General features: G+C 41.4%; 1 protein-coding gene across 13 annotated transcripts in view; it reads left to right on the forward strand.

The window, feature by feature from the left end:
- kcnq1.2 (potassium voltage-gated channel, KQT-like subfamily, member 1.2) overlaps positions 1–14,822 on the forward strand; it is a 171,653-nt gene that overhangs the window by 19,803 nt on the left and 137,028 nt on the right. For all 13 annotated transcript variants that reach the window (XR_005076581.1, XR_005076582.1, XR_005076580.1 and 10 more), the window contains exons 4-12: positions 71–197; positions 367–445; positions 544–640; positions 2,074–2,214; positions 5,790–5,900; positions 6,183–6,278; positions 6,990–7,127; positions 9,556–9,721; positions 13,446–13,472. Coding sequence is in view for 10 of the 13 variants with exons in the window: in XM_037107771.1 (XP_036963666.1) it covers positions 71–197; positions 367–445; positions 544–640; positions 2,074–2,214; positions 5,790–5,900; positions 6,183–6,278; positions 6,990–7,127; positions 9,556–9,721; positions 13,446–13,472 (982 nt within the window). In the remaining 3 variants the exon portion in view is untranslated. The remainder of the gene's footprint in view (positions 1–70; positions 198–366; positions 446–543; positions 641–2,073; positions 2,215–5,789; positions 5,901–6,182; positions 6,279–6,989; positions 7,128–9,555; positions 9,722–13,445; positions 13,473–14,822) is intronic.

The following is a 14,822-nucleotide window of genomic DNA, read 5'->3' on the forward strand; positions in this document are numbered from 1 at the left end:
TCACAATGATAGTCTCAGTACCAATGGATTCATGTAACCCTTGCTCTGTGTTTTGCATTGTGCTCCACAGGAGATTGTGCTGGTGCTGTTCTTTGGCACAGAGTATGTGGTCCGGCTGTGGTCGGCAGGCTGCCGCAGCAAATATGCAGGCATCAAAGGACGCCTCCGCTTTATCAGGAAGCCCATATCAATCATAGGTGCACCTGGCATTTTCCTTTGCTCCCATTTAATACAACGGATGTCATGAATTGTTCTTGTATATCAGCAGCTTTGATCATTAAAGCAACGTAAGGCTTTATGTGGCGCAAGGTTTCATTGAAACTGAAGTGACTGCAGTCGGTCTCTCTTAATCTCTCTCTCTATCAGATTTGATTGTGGTCATTGCCTCAATCATTGTGCTCGGTGTTGGGTCCAATGGCCAAGTGTTTGCAACATCCGCCATCAGGTAGAGCAACTGCTTTGTTCATGCAATTTATTGTTTACCAGTAGCTGGACAGGGATCATATTATAATGAGACGGATGGGGCGGTGTATTGTTTTGCAGGGGCATCCGTTTCCTCCAAATCCTGCGCATGCTCCACGTGGACCGACAGGGAGGAACGTGGAGGCTCCTGGGATCTGTAGTCTTCATTCATCGACAGGTAGGATGAAAGTATTAAAGCTAATGCTGCTAAATCAGTGTTGGTATGGATCGCAAGCTTAAAGACAAAAAGAATATGAACACTAATCTTTCTTACAAAAAATGTTAAGTTGTAATTATCAGACAAAAAGTCAAAATTTTGAGATAAAAGTCAGATTTGCGAGATAAAATCTCAACATTTTCAATAATTTTGATGTTTATTTTATTATTTAAACCTTTTTTAACACATAATTCTAATTTACCATGAGGATGTAGATAATTTTTTATCCACTAATTTACTTCAACTGGCAAAAATGGGCCATAAATATCAGACCGATTAGATGAGTTTAACAAAGCCATTATCCTGTTTCATCACTTTGCTGTAGGTTCCACTATACTAGGTTGAGTGCGCAGACTTCAGCTCGCCTTCCTGGTCAATTTACTGCTTATTACAACAAGTCCCATATGCGCAGTCAGAAATACATGCACACATGTGTAGAAATAAGCCACAACTAACCTGACTTTATAAGGAGAAGAAAAGAGATCATCGAGATTTTCTCAACTCTTTTTTTCACAGTGTCCTCGGACCCTTGTTGTAGCATTTTCTCAGGCTGATACACAATGAAGCCAGAGGATATAATGTTCTTTTCTTAATCCCCTGAAGAAGACTGTGTTCTTTGGTTATAGTCGAGTCTGACATTCACGTCTCTTTGATGCATAACAAGAACAGGACTCATCAGAGAGGATTGTGTGCAAAGATCAAGAAAATACATGTAAGATGAGTCCAAGATGAGCCTAATTTGATTTGTTGCCATCCTCCTGTTGTCAGATGACCACTTTATCAAATGATGTGCTCTGTTTAGTGGAAATGCCTTTAGCAGTGTCAATAAGGTGGAAATGAACAGACTAAGCAGGTTAGGATGTGTGCTCAGAATCAGTATCATTCAGCAGGATCTACATTTGCCTGCAGATTAATGTATGACATCCTCAAGACAGGGAACAGTTTAGAAGTTTGAACATTTTTCCCCAATTTGCTGTTTTCTTTACCTTAATAGACACTGTATGTACTATAAATGTACTATATCGCATAGAAGACAATGGTTACACATTCTTTCTCTGGTTTCCTGAATGTAAGTGAACTTGTCCTACAAGGCCTTTAAAAGACTAGTGCTGATTCAATTGTTAATCATTGAGAGTATGTCTTAAGCCAGCATTGGAACAGCCAGGTGACTTTTTGGAGGTCTTTAGCTGAGTTGACAGAACTGTGGTCCTATTTCACGTCTTCTCTCACATGGCTCTATAGGTGTAAGGGACAAAGGATAAAAACTGTCTCGCTTTCTGCCATGACACAATCCTGGAGCCAAATGAAGCCAACACAGACGTGCGAAAAACTGCAGTTTGATTTAAAGAACATTTTCATAGTATCATCTTTGGTCAACTTGGTGTGTTTTTTAGGAGCTGATCACCACCCTGTACATTGGCTTCCTCGGCCTGATCTTTTCGTCCTACTTTGTGTACTTGGCGGAGAAGGACGCCGTGGATGAGGAGGGCAAGACGGGCTTCTCCAGCTACGCCGATGCCCTGTGGTGGGGCGTGGTAAGGCAGCTGAACTTGAATGAGATGGAAACACATTGTTTAGGGGAAGGAAGCCTTTCGCTGATGTTTTGTATGAGAACATTTTCAGACTGTTGGTTTTTTTTTTTGCAATGCATATATTACTTCCTCCTTGAATGCCAATTAATTTTCCCAACATAGCTTACGTACCTGAAGGGCCACATCACACGTACAGGAAAAAAAGATTATTTTCTCCAAGAGCGAGAGCTGCAATAAATAATCTTCACAATGCACTCACAAGTGGAGTCTTAACTAGAAAAATGGAGATGGCTGGCCCACCCTGGGTAGACCAATTATTAACCTCCTTGTGTTGTTTTTTTTTTTTTTTATTCTCCTCTTTGGTTCTTCGTGCAGCATGCATGTGTTGCTGCAACACTCAACACACAGGCAGGTGTGTTGATGTTTTCCGTGCGTAGAGCTGGTTTTGCTTATTCCCTCTGTACCGAGGCTCGGGTTTCCAGAGTAGTTAATTAAACATTTGAATTGAAAGCGCAGAGTAATGAGAAACCTATGGCAGCCTTGTGCAGGGGATCAATGTGCCACAAAGAGACGGTAATAAACCATTCACCTCTGGGCTCTTTGGCTCAAAGAACTTTTAGAGCACCAATATAAAGTGTCAGTTCCCTTAATTAAAACTTTAATTGTGGGATTACTACCTTTATGTAACGAGGGTTAGAGGGGTCACAGTGCTCCTTGCTGCTCTATGGAAAGTTGAAGAAAGCTGTTATTTGTGTTGCTCTACTCACAATGCCGAGAAAAGAATCGGGGTCTGGGATTTGCACCTTTTTGTTTTTCTGAGACTGTAAACTTGAGAGACATGAAACGCTATTACAATAGGTTTGGTTCTGTGTCTGTGTGTGTGTCTGTGTGTGTGCGTACGTGTGTGCGCGCATATGTGTGTGTGCTTATTGAACTGAGATTGCGCCGATTGGAGAATGCTAAGCCCTCCCAGCGTGTATTCCTTCTCTTGGCATGATTTCCACATTCGGATGTGCAGGTGCGGGGCACAGCTGGAGGACAAGCCGATGCAATGATTCATATCCCTTTCTCCCCCTCTTTCTCTCGCTCACTCCCTCACCTTTCCTGCTTCTCTTCTTCTTTTGCCAGTTCCCTATGGCTAGGTAATGGCTATTTGGTTTTAACAACCCTTTTCAAACTAGCTCATAGTGCTATAACACTGTCTATGAAGCCAATGCATAATAACACATCATGAACTTACCTTTAATGCCCCTATAGAACCTTAGCATCATAGTTATAGGAATCAATATTCATTAATGCATTTTAAACATCAGTATAATTTGGGTCAGTGCCACAACCTTAAAAACACTGACCAAGTATAGTGACTAATAACAAGCTCATAATGTATTACATCTGCCTATGACAATTCCATTTTTTATTTTTATTTAAATCACCCACTGGCCACTTACAGTAACTTGTCAGTGACCATTGGGTGCATTTAGTAAAAAACTCAAACTCATTGTGTCATAGGCAGATGTAATACATTACAAGCTGGCTGCTGATCAACTTATAATGTCAATGACATTATGGTGCAGTATGATAATGGTTATAATGTGCTATAAAATTATTTTAATGTATTATTTAAATGCGAAAATTTGTAAACTTGGAAAAACTAGTGAGTGACCAGTAATTATAAAGTATTGATACTTGACCTAATAGGTCAACATAAAATATCACAATAAAAAACATTTTGAAAATTCATGATTGTTATAAGAATAGGCACACTGTAATGCATTATAGTGCTACCCTTTATATTAAGGTCTTTGTAACAATAGTAAGTATATAGACAATAAAGCCCTTATAAAACGCTTATTAACAGTTATAGACTATGTGAGTGTAAGGAGTAATTGATATTAATAAGGCATTGATTTTGCTTTAGATCTGTTAGCTGCAAAACCTTAAGTTAGTATGTATTAATTAATGTATTAACAATGTTTATAATGCTATAATAAACAATTCAGACAAAAGCAAAATTCAGCTTTATCAATGTTTTTTAAGCAGTCAAGTTTCTTATAGAAAAAAGCTTCTAATGAGCACTTATAGGGGCCTCATAACCTGTTAACTTACGCTCATTACAAGGACCTTAATAAGGGTCAACCATTATAAAGGGTCCCATTTGAATTGGGTGTAATCACACATACAGAACATATGCTTGGAGATCAGCATTCATAGGAACATGTATATAAGCATGTAGACGTGCACACGCTAACTAACACATTGTCAAAGACCAGGTTTGTGACCTTTGTGTAGACATGAGGGGGTTTTTGCTACACACCCTACAATCTGAATGAGAGGAGTGTTTTTGAGTAGACCATTCCACTCTGATGGTCAGGAGGACATTGTTTAGTCATCGGATTTGTGGATGAGGGATTAAATCCCCCACCACTCCACCCACCCCCCAACATACACCCACCCACCCTTCCCGCCCCTGCTCCTTCTTTTTTACTCCCAAAGCCCTTTTAAGTATCTCACCTTACATCAGCCGCTTTGTGTTAGCGCTCAGTGGCGGCTCACGCGCCGATGCCCCATAGACACCCTCGGTAAGCCAAGTGTGTTCTGAATGTGTCAGAATTGGCTCGGCTTTCAAAGTGGGTGTACATGCAAATGCAAAGAGGTATTTGTTTTCCCCCGCTCACCCTGGCAAAATTCCTACACTCGCTGAGGATTAGTGGTTGGGAATCTTATTCCCTTTGAGGAGGGAGAGCCTCAAATGCTCCCGCCATCACTGACAGTTGTGAAAGTAAGGCCAGAACGGCTGATGAACTTTTCTTGCTTTATTGTCTAACTCCTGTTATAGACTGTTGTGGTAAAGCTTTGAGAGCTCTGCATTGACTGACATTTTCACTACATCAGCAGTAATAATTCCCGCTGATAAATAAGCGGGAACTCTATGAGTTAGGGCTGGGCAATCTGCAACATCAAGAATATCATGATCTATTTGATTGCAATCAGGATCAGTGATATAAATTGCACTCTCTTTTTCTCAATTTTGAAATGTCCTGTGCACTAGCCAGACTTGAAATAGCCTAGGAATTTCTTCCATTTGTGCCATTAAAACAGAGTATTGTGTTAAAATTTGTTCTGTTTTGGCACAAGCCCCTTAACCGCTGTGTAACTTTAACTCTTGGTGCATAATTTACAGTATGGAAGTTTGGGAAAGACATGTAAAGTAAATCATACATACAGCATTGTTGTCTAGTTGGCTACCTCATCTTTTGGCATGTTAACATAGCACAGATCTGCTGGTTAATGGGGTCTTGCAAACTTTGAAAACAGACTTATGAAGACAATAAATGCCACAATCTCTACAATTCACCCTTAGAAGTAGACTGAGAATGCCTTTAGTGACACTTAGTTAATGTACAACTGCATTATTTAACATTTAAAGCAATATTATGTATATTCATTTTACATTAGCATCAGTTACAGTAGGTTCATCCATTTTTTTTATTCATCAGTGAAGGGTCTGTGTATGTTGCCATCTGCTAATGAGAATGTTTATAGATGTAGGATGAACCTGATCCACGCTCTGTCTGTAGGTGACTGTCACCACTATCGGCTATGGAGACAAAATTCCTCAAACGTGGATAGGAAAGGCCATCGCCTCCTGCTTCAGTGTCTTCGCCATCTCCTTCTTCGCTCTGCCAGCTGTAACTATAATTTTAATCTAAATGATATGCAATTCATGAATAGGAATAATTTGTTGTACTAATTTTGTTTCACATAGTCCCAAATTTATTACAGATTGGTTGAGTGTCTTTCATTTTTTATTTTGGCTTAATTTATGTGTTGAAGTGCAATTAGACTATTTTTGTCTATATTTGGTTTTGCTGTATTTAAAAAAAAAGATTATATTCATCTGATTTTCTGGATCTTAACCTCTATGCTTAGTGTTTTCTTCGATACAGTCCAACCTTGTTCTTTCTGATTAGGGTATCCTGGGTTCGGGGTTTGCCCTGAAAGTCCAACAGAAGCAGAGACAGAAGCACTTCAACAGACAGATCCCTGCTGCAGCCTGCCTCATACAGGTACACCTTAGCATGGGGTGGAAACAGCCTCAGCGTTAAAAAACGTAGTGCTGTAATCCACAAGGTGTACACTAAATACCAGGTCAGACGAGCACTCATCAGTGATTGAACAGGAGACACATGACCTGTATAGCACACTTTGTATTGGAACATGAACATGGCAAGGAAATATTCGCAATCTGATCCTTGTTTTTGAATTGTGCAAACAGTTCACATTTCAGATCTGAAGTAACAGTATGTGTTGTCTGCAATTCCCATTGAGCCGTGGAAAAGGTGATCCGTATCACACTTGCCAAGAGTGAAATGAGACGAAGAAGTGGCTAGTTGTGCCAAAAGCTAACCGTTGCATGAGTTACGATTACATGGAGCACACTGAGACACAAGCAAAGTTTAGACACCTGTGACACGGACTCTGCAGGCCACTGACAAAATAATGCAGATATCCACTCCATTACTTTTGGAAAAAAAAAAAAAAAAAGACTTAATTTTTAGAGCACCTCTTAAAGGATAGCAAAATATAAACTGTAAAGCAATTAGAGACGAATGCACGTGAAGAAAGAGAGACAAAAATAAGCACAATTGCACAAGTGTTGTCACGTCACTGAATTTCTGGTTAATACAGCTGCAACACTGGCCTAGTTCTATGCTTCCTTTGAATATTCTTGGCTAAGTGACTAGCGCTAAATCTATGCTTTAACCTGTCCGCTTCAGACACTTTGGAGGTGCTATGCAGCAGAGAAACCAAACGGCTGCGCTGCTACGTGGAAAATGTACGTTCTGACTCCGCAGTCCGTCACCACAGTGGAGCCTGACAACTCCAGCCCAAACATCAGGAGACTGAACATATCGGTAAATATCCAGTGTTTGTGTTATTTTCAGTCACAATTGATTTACTTTTTTCCCATATTTTCTTCCGTAGCCATTCCATATTGTTAAAAATAGGAACGCATGTCTTTGATGTCGTGGGATTGAATTCTACCAGGGACATGTTCTCAGCTCTTTGTCTCTCTTTGTCTCACTGTTTATTGTGTCTATCCTATAAAGGTGAAACCCCGCCCGGAAAAACGACAACATCCAGCCTTAAAATCCGGATTGTACGACCATTTATTTGCGTATTTTTTTGGTTAAAGATAACTCATATGAAAATGGCAACGCGTAGCATTTCGCATACAGGAGGAAAAAAAACTTTTTTAGCGGACCTTTTGAAAGAATCATTTGAGCTTAAGGTGCAGGACATCAAATAGTCTACAAAGGAGCATTGTTAGAAAAGCCATCGGACTGTGATACTGCAGGGCGGATTTGCGTAAGACTGGCCCACACTGTATTGTCTTCTTGTGCGGTTCACCTTTCACAACAATATTAGCTATGTTGCGCCTAGGCCGCGCAACATAAAGGGGCAAGTTAAGTTCCCACAAACATACACACACGTGGAGGGACACACGAAACACACAAATGCACGCACACACAGCGGCTCCCCCTCCCCGAAGGCCTGACTCCACCAGGATGACTCGAGGCCTTTGTCTCCGTCGGACAAAGACTCAGTCAGTTGAGATGATGTCACTGCCGCCTTTCTCATGGGAGTAAACCTTTGTCTAGTAGAACAACAACAAAAAAATCTTTGTGTAGCATTGAACCCACATGTATTGGGGAGAATGAAGGCTGCTTCCGCTCTTTTCTGTTTCAGCATGTGACTTTCTCCTCTGACTCTCCTCTCTCTCCCCTTTCTTTACCCCCGTCTTTCAGAACTCCTCTCCTGTTTAACTGACTTTATTTTCACTCTTTCCTTTTCTGCTCCCGTCTCATCTCTTTCTGCATATTTTCCTCTGCCTCATTCTTGTTCACAATGGTTGTCCTCCTCTCCTCTTTGAATCACTCCATCAGTCTCTGTTGCTTTATCTTTCTCTCTCTATAACTCAGAGTCTGTTGCAGTTTTTTTTTTCTTCCTGCCCTTCCATCCCACTCTCTCTCTCGGTCTCTTTTCTCTCTCTTTTTTTTCCTTCAATCTTATGACACCCACCACCACCTCCCTCTCTCACTCTCCCTGCTAATGAGTCATTCAAACCTCGGGTATTTGGATTGAACCACTGGCCAACTGTCAATGCCAAAGTCTGATCCATTGAGTCCAAATAATTGAGTTTCTGTAAAGGCCACGTCCATGACGTTGGCGTGGGTCAGCGGGTCTAAGGCTTGGACCGGAGGCACCATTTAGGTCCTCAGAAACTCACTGACTCACACGACACATTGCTCTGATCTCACTCAGAGAAACTGAGATTGAACATGTACCGCTGACGTCACCGGCGTGCAAACATGGAATCTGGTAGGATTATGATGCCTGACAACAATGTGAACTTTGTGAGGAAACACTGTGAGAAAATAATAATGTTTTGGTGTTTCAGTGTTTTTGGCGCAGTAGGACTTCTCAACACCTGGCTGAAATGGCTGGAAAAGTGAATTTACTGTCTAACTATTTTGAACGGCTGAAATCTATTGTGGTACTAACCTCTTAGCACCATCTATGTGCATTTTGAATAGAGGATACAGTAAATTGTTTGCTACAATTCCTACTCATAACACGTAGCAAAAAAGTGTAAATAGCCAGCAGTTCCAGTGAAGATGTTCTCACCAACAACAACCACTTGCGAGCAAAGCAAAGCGGGCGTCTTTAGGTTACAAAAATGGCTGCTTTCTAGTCCATATTAAATGATTTTGCCGGTTGATCATGCCTCTGCAGTGCTAAAACTTTAGTTTCATGTGTTTTGTTTATTTGGACGAATGCAAATGCGGTCCACATTTATTCCAGTCTCTCTTGCCACTGCAGTCCCACACTGACCATCCTATCAAGTAACACACAGTACACAGCATCACGAGAAAGCCAACATTTAAGGCAGCGCCTCTGAGATATTTTTCTCTCGGCATGAACTGAAGCCTTGCAGATCACTGACAAACTATTCCCTCAAGCCACATTATTGTGGTCGAGGGCCCCTGTGACTTATGGGGCCTTTTTGTTGGTCTCCCGAAATAATTTTGCCCCTGAGGGACCGAAATAAAGAGCTTTTCTAAGACTGTGTGCATCGCCTCTCTGGAGGGGAGATGCTGATTAGATTAGTGAAATTTTGCTGGATCCAAAACTGAGACAGAAGCTCGCTTGTGAATGATTGGTTCAACTCAAAAATCATGATGGCTCTTTAAAGACTCTGTTAATTGTGATTAAAGCCAGTCGTCACAGCATTCAAACACTTCTTGCGCCTTAACTGTGTTGATGTTTCCTGTCTGTCAGAGAAGGGGGCCCAAGAGGAGGGTGAAGCCCAGAGGAAATGGATCGATGGGCGCGGCCTCAGAGAGGGCTGTATCGATCCCCCAGATCACCTACGATCACATTGAGGATGCTGGGGAGAAGAAAGACGTGTCATTTTTCCAGGGAGGACAAAGGGGGGCTGTTGAAGGTAATATACAGAGACCAGAGACCACAGCTCTCTTCATGTTACTGTAATATACAGTGTCCAAGTTGTTATCAAATACATTTCAGTGGGGATTGCCACTTGTTAGTTTTTCAGTCTGTGGTCAACAGACTCCACTGCCTGTGTCTTGAATTAACCTCTATAAATACCCTTCAACAGCTCAGTCCCAGCACATTCAACCTGCCAAGATTAAAACTTGAAAGCACCGAGCCCTGTTCTTTTTTTTACTGCTTGATTAAACTGACTTCATTTTGGACATTTTAATAGCAGATTTCTTAATTAAAAACGTTACACCTCAGAACACCCTGTTCTTTCAAGAAGGTGTTTTTGAATTGCAATGAATATCGTTGTAAAGTTATCTTTGCCACTGCAAGGCCAGCTGGCAGTGAAGCCCGTGTCATGTGGAGGGCATTTGAAGAAGTGAATTACTGCAGTAATGAAAGCAAGCTTTTTCTGTTCCCTTTAATACAATTTTGTTTGATGAAATAATGTGTGTTGCGGGCCGTGAATTGATGTCATGCTGCCTCGAAGGCCTTGGAAATCCATTATTTCAGTAAAAAGTTTGATGTGCTTTTGCATTCAGGGCATTTAAAAAGGCAGGAAAAACACTCCACAAGGAGAGACTTTTTAATAACTCTTGCTTTGGAAACATTTGCTGTTAGCCTGTCCTTTTACATTGGGAATTGATTGTCATCCTTATTTTGAATCTGCAAAAATAATACTGTAAAATAAACATAGAATAATACCCAGTGGCTAATTCTGTTGCCAGTTTACAAAATCTAATAATGCCATCATCAGATTATCATGAATGATGGCCTATTTAAAGGAGCTCGCACTGCATGTTCATTCCCATGGGTGCTTTCTGGTCTCAGTTTTCCTTTAGTGCCTTCACCAGGTCAAAATATTAATTTGTCTAACACTCTGGCTTACAACCACATACCTGTAAAAACAATTACATTCTCATCAGTCTATCAGTACTTTGTGTTTAGTGCTAATTAGTAAATGTAATCATGGTAACATACTCAACGAACTTAGTGACATGATAATTATGCTGCCTGCTAAACATCAACACGTTAACATTATCATCAGCTCTTAGCAAAGCTGAAGAACAACCTCACAGAGCTGGTAGACTCTTTAGGGCTCCCACAACTGGTTGAAATCCTCCAAAAACTGAATTTGAGGAAAAGAAAATCAAGGCCTTAAGGTTTTCTTTTTTAAATAGACATGGATCATTGAATTTATATATTTTATGTAAGAGTAGAAATCTTCATTGTTAGTAAATAGGCCACCATTTCCTGCCATCTCTGGCACAAAGCAACACAATTAAGAAGTGCACACACATTGAAGCCTCTTTGTCTTTCTAATTGTTGTCGGTGCGCTTCTGTAAAGGCTGCTAGGTCTCATTATAAAAATTCTCACTGTTGCAACCGCAATTAACCCTGATCTGTGTCTCAGAGTATGCTGTGTTGGGTCCTTGAATGTGAATGAAGTTGGCCAGGCAAGTCCTTAAAAAGACACTGAATTTGATGGTTAAGAAGATGTGAGAACCATGAATCTTAGTCATATTCAAAATTCTGTCATTGTAATATTGTCATAGTTGTTTCAACTTGACACACAAAGCAATCAAAGAATGGACAACCTGAATGTGGCGTTCAGAGCTAACTTCTTTCAGGAATTTGCAGCTTGGTTCTCCCACTTCATACAAACAGTGCAGACCATAACACATTATGGGAGAAGTTGTTATGTGCTGGTTTCTAATTTTCACACAGTAAACAGAGGCCCTATCCTAATCCCCTTAGACCCAAGATGGCTGCCAGGTGTCTTCAGTGGGCCAGATGGAAGCTATTACAGTCTCAGTGGTGATTAGAGGTCATGGTTACAGGCTCTTTACTGCTTCACTTGTCCCCTTTGCTGGCCACAGACGCTCATACTGGGCTTAAGTGGAAAAATGTTAAAATGCGGGCTTGTCAAGGTCACAAGTGGGAATTTCTTGCTATGCTACTTGCAGTTTGCCAATATTGCTCCAGTTGTGCCAAAGCTCAGGTGTTCTTTTTATTTCTGTCATCAGGCTGAATGGGCATGGACAGACTGATGGTGGTGATTCCGGATTTAGTATTAGATGATTATAAAATTTGATATATAGTCACCATGACAATTTGACAATTTATACACTGTGATGCACACAGTGTACGATGGTCACATGCTGATGGTTGGTTGGTTAAGGGGCCGGTGGTTAAACTTCCTGTGTTAAAAGACATCCCCGCCAAATGAATTGACCCAGACTCCAGGTTAATAAATGCACTTTATGAGTTTTTCCTGTCAAAGCGTGCGATCATAAAAGGAGATGGAGTGACATAAACTTGACATGAAGGCAGACCATCACGAGAGGAGCAACCACTTACGAGGGGAAACGTTGTTTTCGTTTCCTGCTTAATTGGGTGGATCTCAGATAATGGCGGAGAACATGTGTCTTAAGTTCATGTGGAAAAAGCAGTCAAGTCAAACACACTCCATGCGTTTTACAGTGTGTTCTAAAATGTTCTAAAAATGTTAATGTCTTGCTTATATAATCAGTAAATAAACATAAATAAATAAACACACATGTTGAGACTATGGAGTGGAAAAAAGAAGCGGCCAGGCCGTGGATGACATAAAACCATGTAAAGAAGCCTGCAGCCGGCTGTCACTAATGATATTGTGGAGAGTTGAAACAGCGTGGGACTGTATGATCTCTGCCTCAGATCCAGCCATAAAAACAGGCATCTGCAATGTTAACTGTCTACAGCAGGGCTGCCGCTTCTTTATTTATTGTTTCAGCATCACTGTTTCAGCCTGGAACTGGGCTGCTAGATCCCTTAAAAGAGTTGCAAATGTATTTCGAACGGTTTTATGAAACACTGTGTGCTGTGTGTGAGTCAGCTAACAACGTGTAAGGTTCATGGTAAATCCGTTAAGCAAACTGTTGCATTAAAAAAACAACATGGATGACTAATATCGCCCGCCATCGTGCTTTTCCCATACTGTCTTTGACACCTGTTACTGTTGTCCATGGTATTATCATATCCTTTTTAAACCTGAAATTGCTTTTTTTTTTTTTACAACCAGTTGTGGCAAACAAGTCATGGACACCGCACTGAGATATCATTGCATTTTAAGCTGATGTGCCAACTTGTTCACACAACAGTTGCTTGTTTAGACATCTAGCACTTATGGAACAACATAAGTGTTTGTCCGGGGTGTGATCTTGGTCACCTGGCCAATGTAAGCCAAATATATAATCACTTTTAGCAGTATTTTTTGCCTCCATCTGACTCTTTAGCTGCTAAATACACCACTATATACAACAGCTAGTTGCTAACTGTGTCCGTCTTCCATTCTGTGCTGAGCATGTAGCATACAGTGGATTTTTTAAAGCTTATGTCCGGAAAATAGCTATGTGCTGCAGCCAAAAAGGGCACTCAATGTTTTTTGAAGAGTATAGATAGATGGCCACTTTTAATACACACCTTCCACTGAAGTGCTTGGCAACAGACATCAAATGAATCATCCATGTCAATAAAGGAGGAAATGGTTGTGCAACAGAATGCTGCTACGTTGCAAAACAGCAACTGATAGAGATTTATTGATTACATCAGTCGGAAGGATGTGTCAATATGTGCTCGAGCCGTGTTGCAATCCATATTAATGACTTTTCCACCTGTCTTTGCAGGAATCAACAGAATGTTCCGACAGCCAGGTGAGTCTTAACTCAAACACGATGTGAATATACAGTGTATATGTGATCACTGCGCTGTCTAACTGGTAGCCCTCTTCCACTGTTTAAGTACTGCTCTGCCTCCTTTTAAAAAACTACTCTGTGTTAATCATTAGCTAGCCTGCCTTTTTAATGTGGCCCAGACAGTATTTTAATTAGACTTGCTGGCTGGCTAGGCCTTTGTCCCCAACCGGACCAAACCAGAGCCAAGCAGAGAGACTCAGACACTGGTCCCGGGTTGACCTGGCCTGTTTTCTTTACTGGGTGTCCTGCCAACACCACGGGTGAGGAACAGGGCTGGCCTGGCTAGGAATGGACAGGGGCCCAGGGGACTGTGGGGACCTAGACCTAGAGAGAGGGGGGGGGGGGAGTTGATAAGCGGCCATTGTGGAGCTCCAGTGGTCAGAAATAAACTGGTCATTGTTTGATTTAGTCAGCTTATCGCTCCACTTATCTGTCTGGCCAAACTCACCTCCCTGTCTGTGAGAATCTCTCAATGGAGCGCCTCTCTCTCTCTGTCTCTCTCTCTCTCTCTTTGAACCTCTTTCTCACTTTCTTTCTTTCTTTTTTTCCTTTCTTTCCACCTCTCCCGTTCTTTGCTCACACTACCCCGACCAAACACGTTTGCGCCGATGGGCCTGATAAACGACATGCTGTTAATAAAACCTTATCCTGTTTGTGTAGCCGATAAGCCAGTTCACATCTCCTTCAGTGAGCTGAAGTCGAGGCTAAAGGTGGCTCTTGTTAGCTCTGATCACCCCCCCCACCCACCCACCCTTCCTCTCTCGCTCTCTCACTCTCTCACTTTCTCTCCTTCCCTCTCTCAATTGCTGTCTCTGCTTCCGGATTGGACAATGTTAAACAAACTCGATGATGGAGCACAAGAGAGGTTGAATGGATTTTGCTTGAATTGGCATGGTCATTCTGTTCTTGGGCACAGATTTGCCTCCATTCTTTATATCACAATGGGGGCCTGGTGGTTTGGAGGAGAGACTTGTCAACCTCAGACTCTGACAGTCTGACTGCAGGTCAAGACCCAGCTACACATGTTATTCTTTGCTGTTGTTTTAGCCGAGCCAGCAGCCAGCCAGCTGCACTGTTGAACTGGAGCGCTGCAATCTCTGTTTTCCACGCATAAATTGTCCAAAAATATGGATCTCAGCTCTGAAACCACTTAATTTCTTTTCATATGAAAGTTTTGCATCCTTTTGAGAGAAAAATACACATAAAATACATATTTTTCTTCTTACGACGTGTGTTATTCATCCATCTAGACTGTTTTTGGGGGGGTTTGCTGTAATTTGGAGGTATTGGCTGCAGGGACGTCTGCCT

This window comes from Acanthopagrus latus, chromosome 8 (genome assembly GCF_904848185.1).
Source record: "Acanthopagrus latus isolate v.2019 chromosome 8, fAcaLat1.1, whole genome shotgun sequence".
NCBI lineage: Eukaryota > Metazoa > Chordata > Actinopteri > Spariformes > Sparidae > Acanthopagrus > Acanthopagrus latus.